Source organism: Ursus maritimus, unplaced genomic scaffold (assembly GCF_017311325.1).
Source record: "Ursus maritimus isolate PB19 unplaced genomic scaffold, ASM1731132v1 scaffold_3, whole genome shotgun sequence".
Lineage (NCBI taxonomy): Eukaryota > Metazoa > Chordata > Mammalia > Carnivora > Ursidae > Ursus > Ursus maritimus.
Window position 1 is genome coordinate 93,971,513 of NW_024425563.1, and position 27,610 is coordinate 93,999,122.

At 57.8% G+C, this 27,610-nt stretch overlaps 2 protein-coding genes across 7 annotated transcripts in view; both read right to left on the minus strand.

Moving 5' to 3' along the window:
* Positions 1-1,043: 1,043 nt before the first annotated feature.
* MYL7 (myosin light chain 7) lies at positions 1,044-3,135 on the minus strand. Its single transcript, XM_008703599.1, has 6 exons — positions 2,959-3,135; positions 2,692-2,767; positions 2,296-2,400; positions 1,855-1,933; positions 1,675-1,723; positions 1,044-1,145 (listed from the first exon to the last, which is right to left on the minus strand). The coding sequence occupies exons 1-6, from the start codon at positions 3,133-3,135 to the stop codon at positions 1,044-1,046; spliced, it is 588 nt and encodes a 195-aa protein (XP_008701821.1).
* A 2,053-nt stretch (positions 3,136-5,188) lies between these two features.
* GCK (glucokinase) overlaps positions 5,189-27,610 on the minus strand; it is a 46,816-nt gene continuing 24,394 nt past the window's right edge. For 3 of the 6 annotated variants that reach the window (XM_040644452.1, XM_040644453.1, XM_040644451.1), the window contains exons 3-11: positions 13,357-13,519; positions 12,636-12,790; positions 11,526-11,645; positions 10,313-10,408; positions 10,058-10,157; positions 8,268-8,451; positions 7,250-7,405; positions 6,499-6,732; positions 5,189-6,231 (exon numbers count right to left, since the gene is read on the minus strand). In XM_040644452.1, coding sequence (XP_040500386.1) covers positions 6,087-6,231; positions 6,499-6,732; positions 7,250-7,405; positions 8,268-8,451; positions 10,058-10,157; positions 10,313-10,408; positions 11,526-11,645; positions 12,636-12,790; positions 13,357-13,519 — 1,353 coding nt within the window. In that variant the 3' untranslated portion in view covers positions 5,189-6,086. Of the gene's footprint in view, positions 6,232-6,498; positions 6,733-6,841; positions 7,093-7,249; positions 7,406-8,267; positions 8,452-10,057; positions 10,158-10,312; positions 10,409-11,525; positions 11,646-12,635; positions 12,828-13,356; positions 13,520-17,294; positions 17,343-27,610 lie in introns of those variants that run through there. The other 3 variants (XM_040644454.1, XM_040644455.1, XM_040644456.1) reach the window with 3 other exon arrangements.

Consider the following 27,610-nt stretch of genomic DNA (forward strand, 5'->3'; position numbering starts at 1 on the left):
CAGAACTCATGTGTGCGAATCGAATTGAGAATCGAGGATCTTAAGCGGGACTGGTTGTGTCCCCGTTCCCCTGTCCCGTCCCTGCTCAGGCAGGGAGCCTGACATGGGGCTCGATCCCAGGACCAACGTGATCACAAATAAGTACGAGAAAGTGCTAGAACTTTAAATCTCAAGTCTCCATGTCATGATTGAAATTGCCAAGTCCTAGATAAAAATAAAAACTGAACACCTCTCGGGGGAAAATGCCTTTCCTCTTGCTTGCCTTCAGGGAGGGAACGTGTTCAGCTCCCCATCTCTTCCAGCTGGGGGGCTGCAGCCAGGCTTGTGGGAGGGGTGGGGTGGAAGGGAGGTTTGTGCAAGGGGTTGCCCCTTTCTCCCTCCTCCCCTCCCCCCCCATATCTCCCTGCTGCCCTCCAGTTCCAGGATAAAGGCGAGTCCTCCCTCCAGCCCCTGGTTTCTGCAGATGAGGTGGGGGATGGGACACCAACAGTCCTTTCCCCAGAAAGAAAGACTCTCCCTCTCTCCCACCTTTTACCCACCACCCCCATCCCCGGGAGTCATGAGGCCCGGTCCGATTTCCTGTGGAAGTCTGCACGCTCTGGTGTGCTGTGGGGGCACCGTGCTTGTGAAGTAAACATGTGTTTTCAAATGGGTTCCTCAGCGTCTGCCCCCCCCCCCACACACACACACACACGTGCAGGGAGGCCCACCTGGGCCCTTGGCAGAAGGTTTGTGCGGTGGCCTCAGGATGCGGAGCACAGGGCCCACCACGTGGCTGGCGCGGGCCTGGTGGAGGCCGCACAAAGCCCACCAGCCGCTCTCCTGGAGACGTGTCCTCCTCCGTACATGGGCTTACGCCAGGCCATCGTCGCGGAGCAGTGTGGGGTGGATAGAGCCGAGCTGGCGAGGGGTCTGGGTCCCTCCGATCCCCCTGCTGTCCCCACCCCATCTGTCACAGACAGGCCACCACTGCAGGTGTGATTGGGAAGCAGCATTTATTGCGGTGGCCGCGCAGGCTGCCCCGAGTCCCAGCCGCGCCGGGCTCACTCCTCCTTCTCGTCCCCGTGGGTGATGATGTAACACAGAGACTTGTAGTCAATGTCCCCCGCCAGGTCCATGGGCGTCAGGGCGAACATCTGCTCCACCTGGGGGGGCATGGTAAGAGGCAGCCCGGCCAGGGAGGCCTGGGGTGGCCAGTGGCCATGACCTGAGGGACACCTGTGACCCCTCACCCTGCGCCCTGACTCCCAGCTCCAAACTCCAGACTCGGAGTTAATGTGTTTCTGTTGTCTGACTCTGGGCAGGCTAGGGAAATGGGGGTGGAGGGGGGGTCTGAAGGGGGCTGTGGTTCGGAGGGCCCACCTTGGCGATGGGGTGCCTCCGTCTCTTCTCTGTGCTGCCCTGACCCTGCATGTACGGAGCCTCTTCCAGATGCTGGAGTGCGACTCTCTCATCACTGGGCCTTTGCACACACAGCTCTCCCAGTCTGGCGCACCCCCCTCCTTTCTGACTCCACAGCCTTCACCCTCCGGGGCTCGAGGGAGGTGGGCCCTCCTCCACACAGCCGTGCTCGGCGCCCACGAGGGTGGTGGGTCAGCAAGGCCTGCCCGGCGCCCTGCAGGGTAAGGGCCCTGTGAAGATGAGGGGGGATGTCCGAGGAGCCAGAATCCTCACCTCCGCCAGAGAGAACTTGTCTGCCTGGGTCAGGAGAAGCTGCTTGAACCTGGGGAGAGCAGAGGGGTGGTCTGATGGGGACGGGGGCGATGAAGGCTCCCATGGGCCAGCGGCCACCCTCACCGGGGGTCTCCCTCCCTGCGCTTCTGCATGGTGCCCCTTCCCAGCTCGCTCACTTACTCATCCTTCTTCACCACACCCTTGCCGCTGGGGTCAAACATGCGGAAGGCGCTCAGGATGGCTTCCTCGGGGTCTGTCCCTGGGAGCCCGGGGGAGCCAGGTGAGCACCAGTGCCCCCAGCCTCCCTGGCCCCCACCCAGGAGGACCCCAGGGCGCAGGGGGCCCTTCACATCCCAGAAGAGGCGGAAGGATGTTTCCTGATACAAAGTGTCCCTTGGGGCTCCGAGAGGCCAAGACCAGCGCTCTTTGTGGGCAGGCCTGGCCAGGAGACTGGGATTCAGGGTTTGGGAGTGAGGCTGAGCTGGGAGGAGGAGTGACCGGTGCCCATGGGTCTGGGAGGAAGGGGAGAACTCCACAGGCTCTGGGTGGGCCAGTGCCAGGGAGCGTCCAGTTGACATCCAGGTGGGGCTCAGGAGGGGTTCAGGCAGATTGCAGGCTGACCATTGAGCTTCTCCCCGAAGAGCGTGAGGAAGACAGTGAAGTTGATGGGACCCTTCCCCTCCTGCAGCATGGCATCCAGTTCCTCTTCTGGCACGCTCACCTTCCCTGGTGGGGGTGGGGCACGCGATGGACGTGGGGCTCAGGCCGCCTCCCCTCCTTCCCAGCCACAGAGGGGTGGAGAAGCGGGAAGTGATGGGGAGCTGTGACCAGTGGGGGAGGGGTGTGTGAGGAGACTGAGGGGGAGGGAGGTGTGAGCAGGGAAGGGGGAAGGCCAGGGCTGCCTGGCAGAGGGGGCCTGTGCTTTCTCAGTGGCCTCCCACCGGCCCGGCCGGCTGACCCAGAGCTGCTCCCCGCTGTGAGCAGGCCCCAGAGCAGGGGGAAGGCAGAAGCTCTCACCGAGCTGGGAGTAGGTCTCCCGAAGGTCCGACTTGCAGATAATGCCATCACGGTTCTGGTCGATGCAGCTGAAGGCCTGCGAGGTGGGGGGCACAGTCTCCGAGTGGGAAGAGCCCCCACCCCAGGGAAGGCCGGAGGTGGGGAGGGGTCCTGAAGGGTGGAAGGAGCAAGGACAGGGGCCAAGACCACTGAGTACAGAGATGAGGGGGTGTATGCAGGGTGGGGTGCCAAGACCAGGTTCCAGGCCATCGGGGCCGGGGCACTCACTTCCTTGAACTCCTGGATCTGGGCTTGCTCGAACATGGAAAACACATTGGAAGAGCCTCGCTGGGCCTGCTTGGTGGCCGCGGCCTTGCCCCGGGTCCCCGCCTTCCTGCTGGCCTGCAACACTGTCGGTGGGAAGAGGTCCTCTCCCCGGCTCCCCAAAGACTCCCCCCTTCCCATGTGCACTCCCGGAGCGTTCCCAGGAGAGCCTAGGTCAGGGTCCTCTTCCTGTCTCTGGAGACTACCTCTCCAGGCCCAATGCAAGGACAGAAGTCACTGGCTGTCTTCCCCCAGCCCACGGGACAGCACCTGGGAGCCTGCTGGCCTCCGGCTACCCCACCCGGCACTCACCATCTTCTCTCTGTGGCAGCTGGGTTGCTGCAAGGGGCCCCCATCCCCTTTTATGCTTCCCTTATCACCTGGAAAGCCAAATAAGGACAGGAAGAGAAGACAGGCCCAAACTTGGCAGCCCTGCCTGGGCTGGGGGAGGACAGGGCCCCAGGCAGATTCCAGCCACGTTCCTGGTGACCTTCAGGCCCCCTGATGTCTAACATCCGGACATCCAGCTACAACGGCTTCCAAGGGCAGAGCTCACAGTCTCACAGCTCTCGCCACTCTGGGTGCTGAATGAGATATCCCCCGGAATGAGAAGTCTCCCCTGTTACCCCCATCTGAGTGTCCCTCCTGCAGGTCCAGCCCAGACCTGCCCAGTCCAAGAGGACAGCGTTCGGAGGACTGGCCTGGGGCCTCTACAGGGCTTGGGAAGGGCAGTAAGTGGTCCCGAGGATGGTCTTTGGCTGGAGTCCCCCAGGGATTCCCAGAGGTTTGGGTGGACAGTGGCCCTGGCCTCTGGCTCCTCGGACAGAGGGGCAGAAGGTAGCCCTGAGCTGGCCGTGGCCCCAACAGAACCTGTGAGTGATGCTTGTGGAGCACGGTACATGACCTGGACCCCAAGCCTCTCCTTGGACCTCCATGAAAGTGGTCGTGAGCCTCTCATGTGAGGCTCCGCTGTGGAGCCAGGGGTCAGACACCCTCTGTTCTGCCCGGGCTGCAGGCTTGCCTCCTCCTTTAGGGCCCAGAGAAGGAATGGGAGCTGGGGACCTTCTAGAACAAACACTGTGGGCCCATTGGCTGCCCTCTTGGAACCCGGAGCAGAGGAGGGGGCCCACAGGCTGCCCACACTCCCTCTCCCAGAACCTGGCTCTGCATGGCTGTCGCCTGCTCCTGGAGGGGGACAAATGAAGAGACCAGCTGGTAAAGCAGGAGTTTGCATGGTCCGTGAGACCCAATGCCTGTTTCGTGTAATGAGAAGTGTTTGGCAATGCCTCCTTTACTCTCCTGAAAGGAAATCCCTAAAATGTGTAACCTGTGCACAAAGAGAACTTTAAAAATCAATAGGATTCTCGGAGCTGAAGGTAAAGAACAGCTAAGAAGTCGTTTACGTCAAAATGGGGTCCAGCACAAATGCCACAACACGAGCACTGCGGAGGGAGTAACCGGCCACTCGCACAACCTTCTAATGCATAACTGAGATTCAAGAGAACTAGAAAGATCTGACCCGATCCCACATGAGACACCCGGAAAAACGAGGGAACATCTCAGACCCACGGTTCTGGATTAAGTTCTGAATGAAGTAACAGTCCACGCAGTGACAGTCGCTGTTGGGCCGTTCCTCTCACTGAAGAGCAAGCGCCTGTTCTAATCCCACAAACGTGTTGACGTGTAACGGGGCGGAGCTGAGAGGTGGCGCTAGGCCCTCGGCTTGGCTAACTCAGAGTAGGCAGTCACCCAGGAGCATCTGGAAGGACCTTGGCAATCATGTGATTTCGTATATCCCTATCCCCTTCCCGTCACTGTCACAACCCAAGTGGCTCCAAGGGGGCCCCTGCTGAGCCCAGCCCTGTCCCACCTCCCAGAGCAGCACCCCGGCCCCCAGCTCCTTCCCAGGCACTCCGGGAGGCTGTCGGAGCCCATGGGTCCCCACACACATCCCACAGACGGCCAGCCGGGGCCCGGGGCTAGTCCCATGCGTCTGACCACCCTCCCGCCGATGCCGCCTCTCTCCCTACAGCCCGTGTGTCCCTGCACGCTCCCCGACACAGCTGGCCGGAGGGGATGGCGAATTCCCAGACACTGAGACTTGCGGAGCGTCTGCGCGCCTGTGACCACGTCTCCATATTGTCCCACGGCCCTTGTGCACAGAGATCAAAGAACACTGGTCAAGACCATCTTCTGAACTTTTAAAACTTTTAATTAAAAAAACACACAGTCCCAGGTTGGGCATGAGAGGTTGGTGTGGTACATGGAGGTCTGGTGAGAAGATAGAGGCCCGGGTGGTCCCTTGGGTGCTGAGTGCTGACATCTCTTTCCAGGCCAGCCCTGTGGGAGCCGAGGACTCGACCACCGAGGTGCTCCCAGGCCTGCCTGGGGGTGTGAGGGGGAGTTTCCTCATCCTGTGTCCCTCTGGGCAGGGAGGGGCTCTGGGGGCTCTGTGTCTTGCACCACCTGGGAGGGTCCCTTCCAGAACCACACTCATGGATGGCTACAGGAGAGCAGAAAAGCCACCATCGCCAGGTCTCAGGGCCCAAGCAGCATCCACCGTGGAGGTGGTCCTCTCCCATTTCCTGGTCCCCACCAGGCAAGAACCCCGGTCTAGGTCTGGCCAGGTCTGCAGGGCTGCCTCCCCAGTGGGTTGAGTTCCCAGGCAGGAGGAAGGTCCAGAGCACAGCACCCTCCCAGAGCAGGGCCCAGGCGAGGCTGAGTCAGGCCGAAGGCTCCAAGAGGAGGCAGTGCGGAAATGCACCAAAGTCCTGAGTGAGCAACTCCCTTCTGCGTCCTTGATTCCAGCGAGACAGGTGAGGGACTTTGGGGGTCTCCATGCCTGCTCACCTCAGCCCCCAAACCAGTCAGGGCCTTGGGCTGTCCCACCAACCGCCTCTGAGAGAAGAGGTCTGCTGGTGGCCCCGAAATCCCCCATGGGCCTTTCCCCATCTTTCACGGTGGCAGTGGGGATGGGAGGCATCCAGGGTCCTTACAAAGAGAGACCTCTTTCCTGGGTGAGGCTGGGGGCACCTGTGGGGAGCCAGTCCCCAGCGAGCCACTGCCTCCTCCTTGCCTGGTGGCCTCCGCTGTCACTGGCCCAGCATGCAGGCCTTCTTGCAGGCCACCGCGGAGATCAGGGCCGCGCCCCGGCCACTGCCCTCCTCCGACTCGATGAATGTGATCTCGCAGCTGGGCGTCAGCCTGCGCACGCTGGCGTGGAACCTCTCCTTGAAGCTGAGCAGGGGAAGCAGGGCTGCCGTCGCTCCGCCCTGCACTCCCCTCCTCCCTGCACTCCCAGACCGCCTCGCCCCCGCTGGCCCCGCAGCCGAGGAGTAAGCCTAGGGGACCCTCCCTCCTCCTGGTCTGGGGGCCCAGGGGGGGACGAAGGAATAACCCTTGGGGCCCCGGAGTGCTGGTTTCCGCTCGCGTTCCGCCCTCCAGACGCGCGCCAGCGAGGGGCCGCTGGGCCCCTGGAGAGGGCAGGCGACCACGTGGTCTCACCTGGGGTGCAGCTTGTACACCGAGCCGTCCACGCCCACGGTGATGCGCATCGCGTCCTCGCTGCGGCTCTCGCGCATGCGGTTGATGACGCCCGCCAGCCCGGCGGCGCACATGTGCGCGGCGCGCGTGGACACGCTCTCGCAGGCGCGGCGCACGATGTCGCAGTCGGTGGCCGAGGGCCTCAGCCCCAGCGTGCTCAGGATGTTGTAGATCTGCTTGCGGTCGCCCGAGTCACTGCGGGGCGGGGGCGGCCGGGGGGAGGGCGTCGCTGGAGGGTCGCTCGGCCCCGGGCCAGCCCGACCCCGACAGCGGCGGCCTCTTCCCCTCCCCCTGCCCACCTCACCCAGGCAAAGCGCTTGGGGCTCGGGCTCCGGAGGGGAGCGGGTCCGATTCCGCCAGGGACCAGCAGTTAGCTGGTCATTGTGCCTCTCTCTAAGCCCAGGGTCTCCGCTCTAACGTGGGCGACACTGGCGCGCCTCGGGGCTGTCGCGTGGATGAAGTGAGACGACGTCCACGGCGGTGGGGAGCCACGGAGGGGACGCGTGGGCTGCGTCAACTGCCCGGCTGCAGGCTTCCCTGCGGGCCACACGCCGCCCCAAGACCCTCGCTCCGGACCCTCGGGGCCCCGCCCACACCTGAACCCCGCCCCAGGCCCCTGCGTCCGCGCCGCAGGCCCCTCCCCGTGTACGCGGCCCCTCCCCTGCGCACCGCCCCCCTGGACACCGCCCCTCGCCCAGCGCGCCCAGCGCACCTCTCCACCTGCGACACGAAGCGCGTCTCGAAGGCGCCGCGCGTGCGCAGCTGTTCCGAGGCCTCCCCGCGGAAAAGCAGGTTTTCGTCCACGAGTTTTAGCAGCACGAGCCGCACCAGCTCGCCCATGTACTTGCCGCCGATGAGCTTCTCGTACCTGCCCAGAGGGCGGCCGGGTCATCCCCGTCATCCGCGGCAGGGAGGTCCCCACGCGCGGCCACGGTGACACCCTGCTTGCCAACCTGGGTTCGTGCCCGTTCCCTCATTTATCAACCAGGATTTTAGGATTAGGAAGCGGTCGGGGGCCTCGGGACTTTGGTCTAGGCTGCGACCTTCCTCACGAGGGCCCTGCGCTGAGCCCGCTGCATCCTCCCACGGCCGCGTGATGGGTGCAGTTCTCATTGCCCCGTATGGTTGCGGAAACTGAGACTCAGAAGGACTGGTGGCCTGCCTGGGGCCCTGGGCTCCCGGAATCTGCCGAGCTGGGCCTCTGTGAGCCTCTGCATTTTCATCTCTAAGTACACTGAATCCTACTGACCTAGTGGAGGTTTCTGAGGGCCAAAGACGAAGCTGATGAAGGGATTAGCATGAGCCAGGTCGCTAGGCGGTTAATTAGGATAGCCATATCTTAGGACAAGCCCTGTGCGGGCTGGTTCTCAAGCCTTCCAGGCCAAACCACATCATTCCCCGAAACACTACTGTTCATTCTGTGAACGTGGACAGATGTCTCCTCCAGGGAACTCTGGGTTGAACCCGGTGAACGTTCCTTGGGGGGTCTCAGAGCCTCCCTATGCCGTGGTCACCTGCCGGGAGGGAGGTGATCCTGGCCCATCTCTCCACAGACCCTCTTTTTGGGGACTAAACCTTCAGGGCTCTCACTGTTCCGGGTTCACAGGGGGCCGGTGAGTGCAAGGAGGGAGGAGCCAGCTTGGTTTGCTTTTCCCCAGAGTTGTTTAAAAACAAGCCCATTATCTGCCTGCCTGAGCAGGGCGGGAGCGGGCAGCGGGGGTGGTCCTTACAGCTGCTGGCCGGGGTTCAGGGAGTTCTCGTCCACCACGCGGTCATACTCCAGCAGGAACTCGTCCAGCTCTCCAGAGTCCCCAAAGGCACCCCACTCAGTGTTGACGCACATGCGGCCCTCGTCCCCTTCCACGAGCTCCACGTTCTGCATTTCCTCCATGTAGCAGGCGTTACAGCCCGTGCCTGTGGGGACCGCGGGGTCAGGCCCCACGGGGGGCAGGGTGTGTGGAGCAGGGGCTGCAGTCCTGGGAGCCCGCCTCTCCTGATTCTCTTCACCCTACCACCCTAGCTTCCCTGCTAACTTGCTGCCACACCCACCCCTGCCTGGCCTGGTGAAGTGGAAAGCCGGCTCTCCCAGGCACTGAAGGACCTGGGTTTGCTGTGTGACCTGGCGTTGATGAGCCCATCTCTCTGGGCTGTTCCTCACCCCCAGTAGGGGATGGTAATGTTACCTGCGTACTTAGGAGGATGGAGTGAAACGTGTCAAAGTGCTTTGCCAACTAGTTTTGCCAGCTTTACATACATGTCTTTGAGCTTCCCTGTCCTGCGCCCTGTTTTGGGGGCACCCCGAGGTGAGTAAGGCACAGCCTGAGTCCCTGGGACTACAGGTGGTACTGGCTATGGAATTTGTAATTTGCAGAGTCCCTTGCAAAGTGAACACGTGATGTCCTTTGCTGAGAAATTATGACGTTTCGAAATGGTTTCTGAGTGTCACAGCATGGGCAGCGTGCCCTTAACACCATCAGGGACGTCAGCTTTAATGCTGGCCAGTGGACCTGCCCCGCAGTGAGGCAGGGCCTTCCCATTTTTTTGGTGCGTGTGTGGGGAAAACCCCGGAAATCCGGACTTTGATGTGCATCTCCCAATTTTTGGATCTTGGTCATTATCATAAAGACGTTTTTAAGCACTGAGCAGAGTGTTTGCAGGGCAGACGTGAGCCCAGGCCACCCTCGGCCATCTCTGCTCCAGCAGGGGTGTGCTCGAGGCAGGGGTGCAGAGCTCAGACGCCAAGACAGGGTGTCTTGGGGAGCCATGCCCCGACTCAGTTGCACCAGGCAGCTCTGAAGGGGGCAGCCAGGAGAGCAGACTCCAGGAGGAGATGTGAGCAACGGGAGGAGGGACGGAGCGAGGTCAGGCGGCAGCTGAGGGTGTGGATGGGTTGTTGGAGACGGGTTTGTGAGCACAGATGGGCAGTCAGGGTCAGGGCTGGCTCTGAGGGGCCCAGCGAAGCAAACAACTTCGCCACTGACTTTCTGGGGAGCCAGAGCCCGGAGACAGCAGAAAAGTGCTCACATGCCTGTGTGCCCAGGAGATAACTGACGCTCAGGAGCTCCTGGGAAAGGCTGAGGCCCTCTGGGGCCGGTGCGGCTCCCTTCCTAGCCTTCACTTTGGGCAGGGATGGGAAGACCTTCCGGCAGGGGTGGGGGTGGGGAATGATGCCACCTGTGCTTATCCTCTTCCACAAATCTGTCCAGTTTGGTCAATTTACCAGACAAGGGGAGTTAATGAAATCCTGATGGGCCAGGCGGACCTGTAGCCCGTACACTGTGTGATGCAGGGACTTGCAAGTGTTGGCTATACTAGCTGTATTCAGGACGTCCCCTGCATCTCCCCAAGACCGCCCCACACCCTGTCACCTGTGGGGTCCACAGCTGGCACAAGGGGCCCTACTCTGACCATGATCCCTGGCCTGGTACTCTCGGCCCTCGCGCCTCGGGGCCGGAGACAAAGGCAGGCAGAGGCGCTGTGCCACTGAGGCCCCCGGAGAGAGCAGGGCGGGAATCCTTACCCACAATCATGCCAACCTCACACCGGCGGTCTTCGTAGTAGCAGGAGATCATCGTGGCCACCGTGTCGTTCACCATCGCTACCACGTCCATTTCAAAGTCCTGCCAAGAGGCCCAGAGGCAGCAGTGATGGGGCTGGGGGGTCAGCTCGGGCCGCTCTGGGCTCATCCAGCCAGGGGAGGGATGCCCCGGAGGCCGTCCCTGGCATCGTGGCCGGAGGGAAGGCGGGTTCCCAGGGCGATCAGGGGGTGCCTCACCCCTCTCCGTTTGATGGCGTCACGGAGGAGCCCCACGATGTTGTTCCCTTCTGCTCCCGAGGCCTTGAAGCCCTTGGTCCAGTTGAGGAGGATGCCCTGAGGGAAGAGGAGGGCCTGCGGCTGCTGACGACCGCTGGGGGCAGCGTGAAGGTGTCCTGCTCAGCAGACCATGGCTTTGAGAAGTGTTGGAGACGACTCTATGAATACTTCTATTTCTGCCCATGTGAGAGTGTTTCTAATGGAAAGCCCAGGGGCATCACCCAGAGGAAGGATGAGGTCCGGAGGAAATGGACCTGTATAAAGTTGGGGTTCCTCCCCCGAAGTACACCCAAGTGGAAAAGGGTAAGCAATAGTGGCATCACCCCTTCCTGGACAGTCTCCCCGTGCCCCGGAGCAGCCGGCCTGTCCCTGTCCTTCCTGCACCGTGGGGCCCGGGCTTGGAGAACCAAGGAGCACTGCACTGGCTATCTCCGAGAGGTCGTATCTATTTTGTATGTATTTATAACTGATGTATGTAGACGTGTGTGTAATTTATACACATGTGTATGTGTGTATAATTGATGCGTGCACATGTGTATAATGCATACGTGTGTATGCATGTACCCTGTACACACACGTGGAATTGATGTGTGTGCGTGTGTGTATAATGCACACATGTGTGTATGCACGTATCCTGCACACACAGAAGTGATATGTGTATCATGCACACACGTGTGTATGCATGTGTCGTGTACGCACACATAGAATTGAGTGTGTTGAAGTGTATATATGATTGACCTGTGTGTGCATATAGCTGCGCGTTTGGCTCACTTCTCCATGGCCGTGTGCATGGATAATGCACGTGTGTATGTGTCTAAGTTGTGTGCGTGCGTGTATGTGCATGACTGTGGCAGGTGGAGCCTCGGCCCCCCAACAGTCCTGCCTGTGGCGCCGGTGGCCCCAGCGTCACATGGCTGCGCTGGCGTCTGGCTACCTGCCAGCACCCTCTTCCCACTCGCTCAGCCTAATCCTACCGGCCTCACCGGGCTCTGGGGACTTTGGGCAAACGGAGTCAGCTGTCTCTCCGTTTCCCAAAGTCTCACAAAAGGTGAGTGACAGAGGCACGGGTTGAACCCCAGGCTCTTTCCCAACACGGGGCTGCATTTGAAGGCACGGGCAGTTCCTGGGGCGTCTTTCTCTGGGAAATGCGTGCACCCCCCCGACCTGGCCCCACCTTGTCTATGTCTTCATGCCTCACGGGGAAGGAGAAGGTGAAGCCCAAGGGCAGCTTCTTGTGCTTCATCTGATGCTTGTCCAGGAAGTCGGAGATGCACTCGGAGATGTAGTCGAAGAGCTGGAAGACACACCCAAGCTGCCTGTCGGCCACAGCGCCCCACTGCGGGTCCCGGGAGAACACGGCCTCCGAGCCTGCCCTTGGCTCCCCTGTCCTGAGTGCTGCTGCCGCTGGGACAGCGCGACACTAGGACTGGCCTGGTCCCCAGCCCAGCTGTGTGCTGTCAGCCTGTCCCTCTCACTGGACCCCGTGACATCAGCTGTAGACTTCGGACAGAGGCATGGCTGTGGCCATCACTCGGATTTCTGTCTCTACCACCCAGAGTGTCCTTCACAGCCTCCAGGTGTCCTGGCTGCCCCACGCCCGGCCCTGCTGAGGACTAACCCCTACCCTGCTAGTGTGGGTCCGACCACAGAACTGGGTATTGCTGAGTGCCCTGCTGGGTGCTGGGTCCCCATGAGGCATCCACACCACCCCCGCTGCCTTGATTCACGGCCAGTCCAACGGCATGCAGGGGTGTGGCGAGGACCAGGCTGCCACTGGACTCCTGCCTTGAAACCCTGGCCCCCAGGGGATGGCCTCTGCCTCCACCCACCTCCCTGGAGGGCTCCTTGTAATTCTATACCCTCTCCTGAGCCCTCCCCACGGGCAGGGTAGCATTCCCGCCTGGGCAGCTATCAGGACTGCAGTCACCCCAGTTGGCGTCCCTGCTGGTGGCAGGTGAGGGGGGGACACATAGGGAGAAGGCGGAACGTATGGGCTGTGTGCTGCCTGCTTGGACCAGCGTGTTCTCTCAGCTGCCCTGTCCCATGAGTGATCCTTCTGGGAAACTGGGCAGGGAGGTGACCTGCTGTGGCCGTGCCTGGTGGTGGTCCAGGTAGGCCTCTCGGCTGCCTCCCTGGGCCCTCGGAGGCTGGCTGGCTCTCCTGCCCACAGGTGCCCTGGCCCTGGTAGACAGGTGGGCCTTCCCACCAGGACTAGCGAGCTCAGAGATCCTGGGCAGACTGGATCCCCGGCCCCCCGGCCCCCAGCCCCTGGCCCGCGGCTCACCATCTCAGCGGTGCCAGTCATGGCGTCCTCGGGGATGGAGTACATCTGATGCTTGGTTGTCACACTCCACTGCCCCTCCTCGCCCTCCCCCACCTTCACCAGCATCACCCTGAAGTTGGTGCCGCCCAGGTCCAGGGAGAGGAAGTCCCCGACTTCTGCAGCCACAGGGAGAAGCGCATCAGCCTCGGGGCACTGCCCGGCAGGACCCCAAGACCAGGGAGAGAAGGAGAGGAGGGAGTGGGGGGGAATCAGAGGGGCTGGACCGGGGGCTGCTGACGCCAGGCATCTGGGGGGCCCTAGTGTCAACTGTGGGTGGGGTCAAAGGTGAACTGGGGAACTCGGTGGGAATTCCCTGCCTTGGACCGAAACCATCCCAAGCCCAGGTCTCCAGTGAAGACCGAGTGAAATGGCCCAGACTCAGGATTGGGCGGGGGTTCCCCCCACGGACCCTGGAGAACGAGTTTCATATTGTGAGATGCACACGGCCCATTTTCGGGAGGCGGGGGCAAAGACCCCAGGGCTGGGGGGGGAGCTCGGGGTGAGAATCAGCCTGTGTGGGGGCCGACGTGGGGAGGGCCTGACTGGGGTCTCTGGGGACAGTCCGAGCCATGAGCGAGGACCTGGGGGCCTCTCCCTGCTGGGGCCTGGGGCCGGCTGCCTCCCAAGGAGGAGCCGCCGGCTGCCGTGCGGGGCGCCTCCCTGCCCGCCCGGGGCGGCGTACCTGAGCCCTCCGGGGTGGAGCGTACGTAGGTGGGCAGCATCTTCACGCTGGCCTCCTCGTGGGTCTCCAGCCGCAGGCCCCGCGCCATCTCCTTCTGCATCCGCCGCATCACCTTCTTCAGGTCAGCCTCCTGCAGCTGGAAGTCTGCCAGGATCTGCTCCGCCTGCGCAGGGGTGGGGGGAGCAGCTGCGTGGGCCGGAGGCCTGGAGGCCCCAACTCGCGGGCGTCCCCCACCCACAGGGGGTTCTCCTTTGCTCTCTGGCCCTGGGTCCGAGATGACCCCTCAGTTCAAATTCCCCATTAAAACCAGCTGAAGAGCTAGGGCAGTAGCGGTCCAAGAGTAGCCCCTAAGCACGTGCGTCCTGAGGCGCGCTGGAAGGGGAGGGGCGAAGGCAGATGTGGCAGCCCCTCTCCGTAGCTCGGACGCCCGCTAGGGGGAGGAGGAAGGCACCAACCAGCAGAGTGGGTGAGACGTGGCGGGAAGAGCCTGTCTGGAGGTCAGCGGGCAGCTGGCCTGTCACAAAGATCTGGTCATTCTGCCACCAGAATTAACACTGAGGGAATAAATGGGCCAGTGTGCTCTCTTAAGCAAGGCAGCCCCTCCCCAGCCCATGGGACAGCCCTTTTGCTGGTGGTTCGGTTTCGTGCCAGGCATGTAGCCCAGTTCTGGCCAATGACAGGGAAAGAGGTGTCTGATTTTAGCAGGATCTTCCCTTCCTGGGAAGCTCACACTCTGAAAGTGTGAACACGGTGGTGTAAGAGTGTGATGGCCGGCACTGTAGCAGCTGTCCTGTGACAATGAAGAGACGAGGCTGTTGGTGGTTCAGGATGATGGGAAGAGAGGCAGAGCAGCCTGGCCCCGAGGTGCTGGCCAGCTCTGGACCCTCCCACCTCCATGTGCTGGTTGTGGGAGCAAACATGAATCACTGGAAGCCATAGTTAAGCCAGGTTTTTGGTTCCCTACAGCCCACAGCCTTCCTAATGGATACAGGTCCTTCCTTAGGGACCGCGTCCCCGCACTTATAGTTTAAACCCAAGGAAGGTCACAAAGGGATGGGACTGACAGAGTCCGTGACAAAGCACACACAACCAAGCACCGGTGTTTGCCAAGCCATTCTGCAGCTCTGGGGCCGGGTGGGAGCGCAGCCCCAGAGACGCCCTCCTCCTTGGCAGAACAATCCAGGTGTTCTCAGAGGCCCGCAGCCACAGGCTGGCCCCCTCTGTCTGTCTTTCACACGCTTTCAAATGTAAAATGTGCCAGCAAGGAGCAGAAACACTAACACCCCACCTGCCATGCCTCCTCCGTAGGCTGGGAGGAGGTGCCGGCAGCGGCTTCGAGAAGAGCCCAGGCTCGCAGAAGCCTCTTGTGAGCTGCCTGCAGCCGCGTGCCTCATGCCTGGCACCCGGGGCCGCACGCACCAGAGGTGCTGTCTGAAGTCCCCAAGAGGCTGCCGGGCTGGGTGTCTCCCCGGAGACAGAAGTGTCCAGAGGGACCGGATGTAAGACAACACAGCCTCTTACCACTGGGTCAGAGGGCAACCTGGGGTCCCTAGCAACATTTAATTTCAACCTAGTCATTTCTCTCCAAGAATCCGTTCTGTAGAAAGGGTCCTGGAAGCACATATGGGCACACAGGGACTCAGAAAGACCCCACATCTGCCCCAGGATGTCCCATCCCTGCAGGGACACCTGCCGGGATAGCACACAGCAGGAGTGGAAGGGTGAGATGATTCCATTCTGTCCATAAAGTTGCATCTGGCTGTGGATCTCACTTGTCCTGTACAACACTCTCAAAAGCTTAAGTTTGCTGCCAACATTTAAATAAAGACACTTGTACAACAGACAAATCTGGGTTTGGCAGTGTTTCTGCAAAAGCAGGGCTGCGTTCTCGCTGGGGCTGTGGGGAGGCCACCCACCTGGGCAGGGTGCGTGGGGGGGAGCCTGTCCCTGGCAGTGGGGGTGTGTGCAGGAGACACCCGGTCACCCGCCCTCATGCTGGGCCCTGCCCAGGCAAGGCTCTGTAGGGTCCAGCACTGTCCACACCACAGGACTGTGGGGGACCCACGCCCCCTGGACCCCCATACTGTGTGCATTTCCTGTTCCTCGGTGTGTACAGGTGGGGGAGGGGTGCTGCTGGGAGGTTCCTCTAGGTGGCCCCCCCACTGACACTGGCTTCCGACACACCTTGCCTCTCACTGTGAGGAGTGACCTCTGGGGTGGGTGCAAGCCTCCTCCTCACATGCATCGCTGCGAAGAGGGGGCTCGGATCTGTGCAGCCCCCTCAACCCCCAGGGCCATGTGTCTGGGGGACATGGGTGGGGCTCAAGTCACAGGGTGGGAGTCTGCCTCACAGAGCTCTTGCAGCCTGCCCAGGAGCAGGCCCTGGGTGCCAGGCCCTGCTCAGGGCACCCCCGGTTTGCCCTTATCATGAGGAATCACCCCAGGACGCAAGTACTGTAGGAGCCCCCTTTCTTTCGGAGAGGAAGCTGAGCACTCCGGCACGCCTTCCCCAGCCCAGGGCTCCAGGTTTGCACCTAGGGCGCCAGCTCCGAGCCCCACCTCCCACTGGGCTACCTCCTGACCCGCTTTGGGCCTAGAGCCAGCCACACAAGTCTCCTGCAAGTGTCCTGCTGGGTCAGTCAAGCTGGCCTAAAGGACCTGCTGGGAAAGGCCGGGTGCCGCCCGATGAGCCCTGAGAAGCTGCCTGTTCCCCCCTCCCCGCCCCAGACCTTGGGGGACAAACAAAGCTCAGACAGAGCCTCTCCCCCCTTCCTCCCACAACCACCCCCCATCCCCCACTTGCCAGGCGGTCACAGGACACATCATTGGGGCTCATGGCTACATCCAAGCATGAGGGGGTGGTCTCTTGCCTAAGTGTCACCCCCAGGCTCCAAGCAGGGCTTCTCGTGCCCCGGCCTGGGCTCCGCAGGGCAGATAGGCAGGCTGCCCAGTGCTCTCTGACTTAGGGGCTCTCCTGCCTGGTTCTCCTGGTGCTCAGGGCAGGTCTGGGCTCCCGGCCCAGGGATCCTTTACCCCAGGAACATGTGAGCAACTGGCCCAGGGTCACCCATTGTGTATCCACAGCCACCTGAGATCCCAGAAGCATAGGACCCAGGCTGCCGCTGGACCCATGACAGGCTCACACTGGCCGCTAGAGACGGGGCCAGGCGCTGGAACCCACAGGTCATCCAGGCATTTGTGCAGGGACCTCATTCCCTGGTCCTCAGGGGCCCACAGCTCCATACAGGCTGGCCTCCCAGGACTGTGCTGGGGTAGAAAGGGCCTTCGGGTCTTCCCCTCAGTGTCCTCATCTGTCAAGTAGAGGCACCCCTAGGTATCCTGCCTTCTTCTCTGGGTGCTGGGGAGGAGGTCCCAGAGCAATGAACACTGCATAGAGGGGGCAGGCATCCTGCCAGCTGAGCCCCCCAGATGTAACCCCCATCATCCCCACCCACACAGCCTGACCCCTCCCGCTCGCTTCCAACCTGACACCCGATGACCTTGTCCAGGCCTGGGGCTTTGAGGACTGTCTACACACTGATGCTTGGGCACCCGGAGAGGTGTCACTCCCTGAGATGGCGTGGGTGGGGTGGGAAAACCAGAAGCTTGGTCTCAGCATGTTGGCATGTCTGTTAGCCGAGGGGACATTGGTACCAAGTGGCAGATGGCTATGTGAGGCCTGAGCTCAGGGGACAGTCTGGCCTTGTCAGCCCCAGGAGCGAGGGCCCTAGAAGACGCCAACCCTACAGACCCCTCCTGGAAAGTCTGGACCGTGGGTGTCAGGAGGGGGCCGTGGGGAGGGCATCAGTGACAGGCCCAGCTGCCCCTCGGCCTGAATGCCTCCTTGCAGGGGTCCAGTGCCAAACTGACTGCCTCCCCCACCCCCCGTGCATGGTGGTGGGGGGAAGTACTCTCTCTCCCTCTGGGATGGTCCTTACCAGATTCGAGGCTGGCTGGGCCTGGATTCTTGTGGCAGTCATCGCCATCTCTCTGAGGGGCCAAGAGGTAGGTTTTTTGGGGAGGTGGAGATGCTCCGGCCTGCTGAGGTGCAGGGCTGGGCTGCAGCCTGGAGACCGAGGCCCACCTGTGCAGGTGAGTGCTTCTGCAGGGAGAGCGCTCAGCCAGCTGCTGTTGAAATACTCTGCTCACTGCCACCAGGTCAGGTGGGGCTGAAGGGCAAAGGAGGACTGCACAGGGTCAGGGCTGACCAGAGCCGCAGGGACAAGGCCAGGGGGCGGTGCCCATGCTCTCTGCACCCCGGTGGGTGTGGGGATTAGCTGCCGCAGGTTCCGGGGAGGGGACAGAGCTAGTCTATCTGCCTTCCAGTCCTTGGAGGTGCCAGGGCTGGTGGTCGCCACACTGCCGGAGGGGGATGGGCAGGAAAGTGCAGTGAAGAGCCCCGCGCACAGGGAGGCCCCCCCACCCCACCCCAGGTCCTGGCCCTTCAGGTCAGACTGCAGCCACAGGAATCCCGGACAGGACAGATTTTCAGGAAGGCCGGAAGAGACCCTGCCCCCCCCCATCCGCAGGATGCAAAAGGCACTCCCCCTCCCCTTCTCTGCCCCACCCCTCTCAAATCTGGTGCCCGTGTCCCTTTGGTCAATGAGCCCGCAGGATTGATGGCGGGGGTGCTCAATCCCTCATTTGGGCCAGGGGACTGGGGAGGGGCAGGGAAGGAAAGAGGGCATCTTCGAGACTGGGAGGTGGGACGCCACCCCAGTCCGCTGCCCCTGGCCCAGGGCCGGCCCCCAGCAAGTGAAAAATGCTTGCTTTTGTCAGGTCTTATAAACTGTAAACCTGAGTCTGCCTCTAAAGGTCGGCAGATCATTCTTGGGTTTTGGGCAGTAGAGGTCCAGGCGGGAGCTCGCTCTGGGTGCTGAACAGCAAGCAGCCTCCCCCACTCCTCCCACTTCTCCCCCCTCCCCTCCGACCCAGTCCTCGTGGGGAGTGAACTTGCTACGCCCCGGACACGCCACACGCTGGCACCTGCCAGGCCCTGCTAAAATTAGCAGGAGTTCTGCAGTGGTTAGGGTGGGGATGGTGGACGGACAGAATGCCAGACTCTCCCGCCAATGGCTAGTGTGGTCACCCTGAAGAAAACCCTTGACACGATCGATCCCTTTCCTAAAATAGAGCAAAAGCACCTTCACCAGACCCACTTGTGACAGGTCACTGACCTACCAGCCCCTGGCTCTGAGCCACCGTTTTTTCTGCGTGTGCTGTGATGGGGCTCATCCTGGGTTTGGATGGGGGGTGGGAGGGTTCCTTCTGGACCAGCCAGGTGAAGAAGCAGCTGCCCTTCTCCTGGAGCGAGCACATAGCCCCTGAGAAGAGGCTCAAAATCCTCCAGCCCTCTCCTCGGGGAGGCTGGAGTGGATAAGGGCTGGGGCACGCGGGCCCCCTTTCTCGTTTGTTGGACTTCCGCTGCAAGCATCCTTCCCCAGAGCCCTTTCCCTGGGCCCCTTCCCTGCATTCTGCGGCAACAGTAGCGCAGGAAGGGGTCCCCACTTCCCCACACTAGGCATTCTTGCCGAGCCAGACTCCCAGTCCTTATACCAGCCCTCCTGTGGGCCCATCACTTGCCCCATCTCACTGCTTCCTCTTTAGATGGGGAGGTGACATCGGTGGCTCTGGGCTTCAGGTGAGGGTCTGACCTGTCCAGAGAAGAGGGTCCAGGACAGGTTGGACCTCAGAGTAAATGGTTTAAGAGGCACATACTTAGAGTCTTTGGTATCTCAAGGGAGGTCCTAAAGAGGATGGAGGAACATAGTTTCTGCTTAGGGTTTGTTAAAAACAATGACAACACAGAACTGCCTGACCATGCGCTGGGATGTTTTGGTAGAGAGTGAGCTCCCCATTTACTGGGGAGAAAGAGTGGGATCCCGGGGACCTCGCTCTGTGTTCCAGCCAATATTCTCACCCCTTGGCCACTCATGAAGCGAGGGCAACAGGCACGATTTCATTTTCTTCTTGATTTACCTCTAGGAAATAATCTGACAAGTTCAGTGGTGGAGATTCCAGGATGAAAAAATGGCCCATAAGCCTCATATCCAGCTACAGGGAATCAGTTCGATAAATTATGCAACATTTATGAGTCATTAAAAATAATAAGATTGATCTGCCTCCGCTAGCACTGAAAGATGTCCCTGACATCCTGCAAAAGGAATGTGGTGGCTACCCGCCATCAGGGCCTCCAGTGAGCCCCCCCTCTGTTATCTGTCCCCGTGGGGTCCCCACCTATGCTGAGTAGGCCTAGCCTGTGTAACTAATAGGATATTGCAGAAATGACAGAGTGCGACCTTTGAGGCTAGGCCATCAAAGACATGGTGGTTTCCGCCTTGCTGTCTCTTGGATTCTTCACGTTGAGAGAAGCCAGTGTGAGGACAGTCTGGTTCTACGGGGAGGGCTACTGAGAAGATCTGAGGCCTCCAGCCAATGGTTCAGCTCCAACTTGCCAGGCAGGTGAGTGCACCACCTTGGGAGCAGATCCACCTGCCCCAGTCGAGCCTTCAGATGATGGAGCCCCGGCCGGCTTCTGGGTTGCAACCTCACGAAACCCCGAGCCAGAACCCCCGAGCTGCACCACTCCTGGAGTCCTGACCCACAGACACTGTGTAAGGTAATAAAGACTTGTTGTCTCAAGCCACGAAGTTCTGAGGTAGCAAGAGTTGACTAATACAGCAAGAGTTGACTAATACAGAGGGAAAATGGTTAGGAAATACAGCAGGATCCATTTTCGTCATATAGATGTATACACTACATATAATACAGACATGGGAGGAAATAGAACAAAATGATAAGAGTAATTATCTTGATGGTGGAAATAGGAGTGCTTTTATTTTCTTTTTTGCTTATCTGTATTTCCTACGCTTTTCTGCAATGGATGAGTCATAGACAAATATATATTTTTAAACATCTATGTATCTTGGGGGGGGGCACGTGAGCGGGGGGTGGGCAGAGGGAGAGGGAGATAAAGATTCCCAGGCAGACTTCACACTGACCATGGAGCCTGATGTGGGGCTCTGTCTCAGAACCCTGAGATCATGACCTGAGCCCAAACCAAAACTCAGACGCTCAACCGACTGAGCCACTCAAGCACCCCAAGAAATATTTTTAAATAAAGTTCACAAAACAAAAAAGGTAGTTAGGCCTCATCTGCCATGTTTGCCCAGAAGCTCTGAGGCCCAGACTCTGAAGGATGGAGTTTCACAGTTAAATTGGAACTTTCCAGACCTCGTGTTCCAGTGGGATAGAAAATGGGGCTGGGAACCCGAGAGCCTGGCATGCCAGCCCCACCCCACCCCCAGGCCTGGTGGCCCTCAGCACCAACTGGGCACCTGTGCGGGCACTCACCTGCACTGATGCAACGGGGCCTAGAGGTCAGCATGGTGTCGCAAGTGTTTGCTTACTGCAGGGTAGATGGGCTGTGCCCTTGTGTGAGGGAGGCCGGGGCCTGGGGGTAGGACAACGTCAGGCAGTGTGGCCAGGATGTCAGGCACAGAGGCAAGGAGGAAATGAGCCTAGAAACAGCAGCCCATACTCGGGTCACGATAACGAGCACCCAGTGGCCTCCACACGCTGCCTGCTGTGCCGACGCTTTATGTGGATCACAACTGACCTGTGAGCTTAGGGCTGCCATTTAAATCGGGAAACTGAGGCCCAGAGCAGTGAAGGGACTTCAAAGATTCCACAGCTGCAAGTGATGTGGCTGGGATTCATCCCCAGCTCGGCCTGACTTTAGGTGTGCTGGCACGTTAGTCTTGACGAGATGGAGGGCTCCTGCAGGGCCAAGCACACCCAGGGGCCAGGAAAGAGCCTCTGGAGATGCTTCCAGGCTGGAAATGTTCAGAGACCTCAGCTTCAGGGGGCAGGGGTGGGAGTGGTCACGGCCACCACAGTTGGCATTGCCCGGTGTTTGCCTCTGACAGCGGGTGGCACCGGAGGCCTGGGGCCAGGTGTCAGGGCGGAGGCCCAAAGGCCAGAACCATGGGAGGGGAAGGGGCAGAGTAAGAGGGAGGGAACAGGAGCATCCTGCCTGTTGGCTGGGGAGGGGGAGGAGGAGTGAGGGGATCATCCAGGACCCCATGTGGGGGAGGCAGGATATTGCTAGGGTAGGACAGGAGCATGAGGTCGTCAGCCCAAAGTCTGAAGACTGCCTCTGCCATTCACTGCCTGTAGGACTTGGTCAAGTCCCTCAGTTTCCTGCGCTTCAGTTTCCCAACAGTGAAGTGTAGATAACAGCGTACCTCCCTCACGGAGCTATTGAGAGGATCCGACTGGGTAATGCAGATAAGATTCTTGGCAATCCAAGTTGTTCAATAACTTGTAGCTATTTTTGCTCCCAGAGGATGCTTTAGCCCCTGGGTCAGAGTTTAGAACACAGGCCATCCAATTCTCCAGATCTACGGCTGGTATAAAGCCGGACTCCCAGCCTGTGCCTGCTGATTATTTTGGAGTGTTCTAAGGACACAGGCAGGTGGCACCATCTCTTTGATGCCAGCCTTACCCTAAGGCAGTGTGGCTTTTCTTCTGAAAAGAGAAGGATTCGGGGTAATGTCACAGAAAACGGTGTAGTAGGACACTCCAGGATTAGTTCCTCCAGCAAAACAGCCGTTACTTAGAATAAAGGATCAAAATAAACGATTTGGGAACTGGGGAGCCCAATCAGACAGTTACAGCAAGCAGGGGAGTGCTTGAGGAAAGAAGTTACTGATGGCTTGTGAGCGAGCAGTATGCCCAAACCAGCTCCCACGCCTAATCCCTGTCACGGCCACGGGGACAGCACCCATGTCCCGAGAGCAGCTGGCTGGAGGGAGGCTGGCAGCCAGGGCCTGGGGTTGTGCACTTCGGTTGTCTGGGCTCCCTGAGGGCTCAGTGCAGAACTTGCCTCTGTTTCAGCCTGAGAAACACAATGCCAGTTAAATGTTCTCTCTCTCTCTCTTTTTTCTTTTCTTTCTTTCTTTTTTTTTCTTTCTTTTTTTTTTCTTTTCTTTTTTTTTTTTTTTTGATCCAGATATTTAAGAAATTCTCTGTCAGGTCAAAGGCCGACTACAGAAACATCAGAACAGAAACTTTTTCAGGGACCACACGTGAGACACACACACTTTGAAAAACATTTTTAAAAATTAAAAAAGAAAGAAAGAAAGAAATACAGACTTTGTAGAAAATTATTTGGAAAAGTCACTATACAAAGGGACAACTGAGCCCCGAATAAGCAGGAAAACCAGTCCTTATGGAGGGGGATAATCTAACCTCTGGAGTTGCCACATGATATGCCTCAAAATGTCAAGTTCTCAACAACAACCCCAAAGTACAAAGCATACAAAGAAGGAGGAAAATATGGCTCATTCGCAGGAGAAAAAGAATTTAATAGAAATTTTCCCTGAGGGGGACGCCTGGGTGGATCATTTGGTTAGGCATCTGCCTTCGGCTCAGGTCATGATCCCAGGGTCCAGGGATTGCGTCCCCCATCAGGCTCCCTGCTCAGAGGGGAGCCTGCTTCTCCCTCTGCCTGTTCTGCCCGCTCTGCCTACTACTCCCCCTGCTTGGGCTCTCTCTCTCTCTGACAAATAAATAAAATCTTTAAAAAAATGTGTTTAAAAAAAGAGAAATTTTCCCTGAGGAAGCCCAAACATTGGAATTTCTAGTCAAAGACATTAAACATGTTTGATGAGCTAACGGAAACCACAGATAAAGATCTAAAAGGAGTTGGGAGAATGATGTACGAACAGATGGAGAATGACAAAAAAGAGTAGAAATTATATAAAGGTGGGACACCTGGGTGGCTCAGTAGTTAAGCGTCTGCCTTCGGCTCAGGTCCTGAACTCAGGGTCTTGGGATCGAGCCTGGAGTTGGGCTCCTTGCTCGGCAGGGAGTCTGCTTCTCCCTCTGCCTCCCACTCCCCCTGCTTGTGCTCTCTCTCTTGCTCTCTCACTGATAAATAAATAAATAAGTAAATAAAGAAACAAATTCTTTAAAAAAATTATATAAAGGTACCACACAAAAATTCTGAAGCCAAAAAGTACAATACCTGAAATGAAATTTAAAAATCCTGGCATGGGGTGGGAGGGGGGCGGGAGGGGGCAACAGCAGATTTGAGCAGGCGGAAGAAAGAGTCAATGAACATGAAGGTAAGGTCACTGCACTATCCGGGCTTCCTGGCAGAAAGGAAAAAGGGGCCTGTGGGACACCAGTAAGCATAGCACCATGAGTATTGTAGGAGTCCCAGCAGGTGCTGAGAGGTGGAAAGGGGCAGAAAAAGTATTTGAAAAAATAATGGGGAAACAACTTTCCGAACTTGATGAAGTACATGAATATACATATTCAAGAAGCTCAAACAATAAAATTCTGAGAGGAAAACATAAGTGTAAATTTTCATGGCTTTGGGTTTGCCAGTGATTCTTCTTAAATATGACACCCAAACCAAAAAGAGGTAAACTGGACTTCATCAGAATTAAAAATTTGTACAAGAAAACACACCGTCAGCTGGGCTTCTCAGTGGGAGAAAACTTGTGCACATCTTGCATCGGATAAGGGTCTGATGTGCAGGATTTAATAAGAACTCTCACAACTCAACGACAAACAACCCAAATTAAAAATGGGCAAAGGACTTGAGCAGAATTTCTGCAAAGAAGACAGAGGAGTGGACAGTAAGCACATGAGAAAATGCTCAAGATCGCTAGTCACTCAGGAAATGCAGACCAAACCACCGTGAGGTACGACATCAACCCTTTGAGGGCGGCTAGGTTAAAAATGAAAAGAAGTGTCGGTAAGATTGTGGGGACAGTGAAACCCACACACGTTGCTGGTGGGAATGCAAGTTGGTTCAGCTGCTGTGGAAATCATCAAAACGTTAGATACAGCGTGTTACCCAGAGACGACACACCTAGGTATATTCCCCACAGAACCAAAGCCAGGGACTCAGAAAGATGCCTGCACGCCAGTACTCAAGACCGCATCATCTCCAACGGCCCCAAGGTGGAAGTGACCTCACTTTCTGTTAACAGGTGAATGGGTAGACAAAGTGCAGTATCACCTACAGCAGAACACGATTCAGTCCTAAAGAGCGATGAAATCCCGACACACGAGCCACGGATGATAGCATTATGCAAAGTGACCTGGGCCAGACACAAAGGACAGATGTCATAGGGTTCCGCTTAGACAAAATAGCACGATAGACAAATTCATGGTGACCGTAAGTAGAACAGTGGTTCCCAGGGGAGTGTGGGGGGAAGGATGGGGAGTCACTGAGTTTCTGACTGGGACAAGGAGAAGGTTTTGGAAAAAGCGGTGAGAGCTGCACAATATTGTGAATGTAACACCACCGACTGGCACACTTAAAAAGTGGTTAAAATGGGGAACTTTATGTTTTACGTATTTTACCACAATGAAAGAAAGACAGAAGGACTAACAAGCTGGTCTATTTTTACGGCAAGAGCATGTCTCTGACTTCCCCAAATGGGATGCCCCCCGAAGCACACTCGTGCACTCGTTCATTCAGCAACACTCCCCAGCAGGCGCCCTGCACAGTTGTAGACGATACGTGGGTATGAACAGGGTTTGGGGAAGGCAGCTACTTCCAAGTTCCCCCCAAACTGCAGGTAAGCCTGGAGAGTGTTTTGAGAAGCCTCCTTCAGTCATCTCGGTAAACAAGGGTCTCAGCCCCGTGGCAAAGTCTCTTGTTACCGTGACCTGTTGTTTGAGATGTCACTAAGCTAAGAAGGGGCTGAAAGCTGAGAAGAAAGAAATAGGAGTAGCTAGGAAAACAGTGTCTGGGAGAGAGTTTTGGTTACAGTTACTGCCTGGGAGCAAACAGGTAAGACCCCTAGGAAGTTTTTGAGGAATTGCAGCGCCCCAAACCCCATGAATGTGGCCTGAATAGGCCTTTGCTGTCTCAAGCCACAGAATAACCCTTGGGCCCTTTATCAGAAAGAAGGGGTTTTACCTTTGTAGAGGGTGGGAGGCAGAGAAGGATGTCCCCCAGGGTGGGGCCTGGGCCTCCGAGTCTCCCCACAGGGTACGGTCTTCCCTGTTCTCCATCCTTCCCTCCCCCCGGGGGATGTTGGCTGTGGACACGCTGCCCTCACCCACAAATGAGGAAGGACAGACCTTGTCGAGCTGCCTGCACCTGCCCCTGGTACGGGGACCGTGTGGGATCTTGGGTCACTGCTTTCGGGGAGGAGTCAGTGTGCATTCTGTGTGTAAGGAAGAAAGGCATGCATGGACACGTGGTGGCTGCAGTGGACGGTGACAGACACGGCCAGTTGTGGGCCCAGATGCCCCGTGGTAACCAAGCCAGGCGTGCGGCTGGCCTGCGGTTCTTGCAGTGAGAAGCATCTGTGAAATGTGAGCAGAAATGATGCTTCCCCTTGCGGGGCCCAGGCTTTTCAGAAGAGAAGGGCTCTTCTGGGTTTTTTCTCACGTTTCTCTGGGCTACACGCAGATGAGGAGGAGAAGGGGAGAAACCCATCAGCTGGCTAACACCTGCACTTGGCTATCATGGGCACAAGAATGACAACTACAGAGCAGATCCATGTCCTGTTTTGGTGTATTGGTTACAGCAATTAAACATGCCTTAATTAACACCCAGAATGATGGCATCAATGACCAAAAACAGAGATCGGAAAGGGACTTGAAGCCTTTGTGTATTTAACACTCTTGAGCACCTGATTCGTGCTCGGTCTGAGGTCACGGAAGTGACTCATGTTTAGTTCTCCAGGGCCTTACAATCTAGCAGGAGAGACTAGCAAATAACCAGTACAAGCCAACGCGGGTGGAGGTAGGCATCTTTTGAGGCCGTGCAGGACACTGATGGGGTTCTGGCACTCGGAACAGGGCTTCTCAACACTCATTCCTACAGCCCTGCATATGAGGGAAAAGTGGCAGGTAAACAGGGACGTTCCCCACCGAGGGCCCAGCAGGACACTGTCAGAGGCAATTGGAGAAACACAGATATTTAGAGCGGCTTGAACTAATGCACCCCCAGCAAGTGGGGCTGTTGTGAATGGCCTTTGGGCAAAACAGGAAGTTTGGGTTGGGTTACTGACCCTTTATAAATGAGTAACCATGAGTGTGCTGAGTACAGAACGTATGGCTAATAGCCAGAGCAGGGCTCAAAGGAACATTTAATACCCTCACATGCACATAGAGAAAATAAGGACAAAATCCGCGAGCTCAGCTTGCTTCTCAGGATGCTAAACGCCCTAACATTCAGAGAAAAAGTAAGCCTAAAGAAAATCAGAATTAGAACATCAATAATGGTAAACGCAGAAACGCATGATACAGAAAACATACAAACAAAACCAACGGCTAACTTGACTGACAAACCCCAAACCCAATTCTTGGAAAAGCACAATAAAATAGCCAACACTTGGTAATCTGATCAAGGATAAAAGAAGTCACCAACAAACAACTTTAATGATAAGAAAGGGAGCTTGAAAAGTTTTATGAGTTATATATGCCACTTGCTTCAATACTTTTTTTAAATCTGGAGAAAAAGAGATGATTTTTAAAATAACATATTACCAGAATCGACTCAGGAAGACATACAAAAGCCTAACCAGATGGATTAGAAGAAGAAAAAACTTAACAGATGCCAAAAACCTTCCCCTAACCGGAACACTAGACCTGGCTGGCTAGTTTAAAAAAAAAAAAAATGGACACGGAAATGTCTGATGCAAGGTTTGGCCCATGACAAGTCTTTTTTTTTTTTTTTTTTGGACAGAGACAGAGAGTGCGAAAGAGCACAAGCAGGGAGGGAGCCCCAGAGGAAGAAGGAGAAGCAGGCTTTCCACTGAGCAGGGAGCCCGACGTGGGACTCGATCCCAGGACCCTGAGATCATGACCTGAGCCAAAGGCAGATGCCTAACCGACTGAGCCACCCAGGTGCCCCCCCATGACAAGTCCTAGTAGATGCTTATTTAATGAGCTGACAAGTAGACAAAACTTGCCAGGCAGGGGCTGTGTGTGAGGGATCCAGAGCTGGGACACTGCCGAGTATTCGCCAGGCTGTGTGGCTGGTGACAGTACAGTGACCAGAGGCAAGGAGGTTACAAGGCAGAGCCCAGGAGGGACAAGGCTGGGGGACAGTGATGATGGTCACAGCCGTGCACGCACTGTGCAGCATAGACATCAGGCCCCAGAGAGGTCAGCCGCCCCTCCTACAGCCTGCAAACACGAGGTTCTGTCACCAGAGCCTCTCCTACCACTCACTGTACTATCCTGCCTCTGGAGGAGCGGGGACAGGACAGGCCAG

Coding starts and splice junctions, on each gene's coding strand:
- MYL7 (XM_008703599.1), bottom strand. CDS start 3,135: ATGGGAAGGGGGGAGTCTTTGGGGAGCCGGGGAGAGGACCTCTTCCCA. Junction 2,768..2,958: donor AGATCCAGGAGTTCAAGGAA/GTGAGTGCCCCG, acceptor CCCACCTCGCAG/GCCTTCAGCTGCATCGACCA. Junction 1,724..1,854: donor GGTGTGGTGAAGAAGGATGA/GTAAGTGAGCGA, acceptor TGCTCTCCCCAG/GTTCAAGCAGCTTCTCCTGA.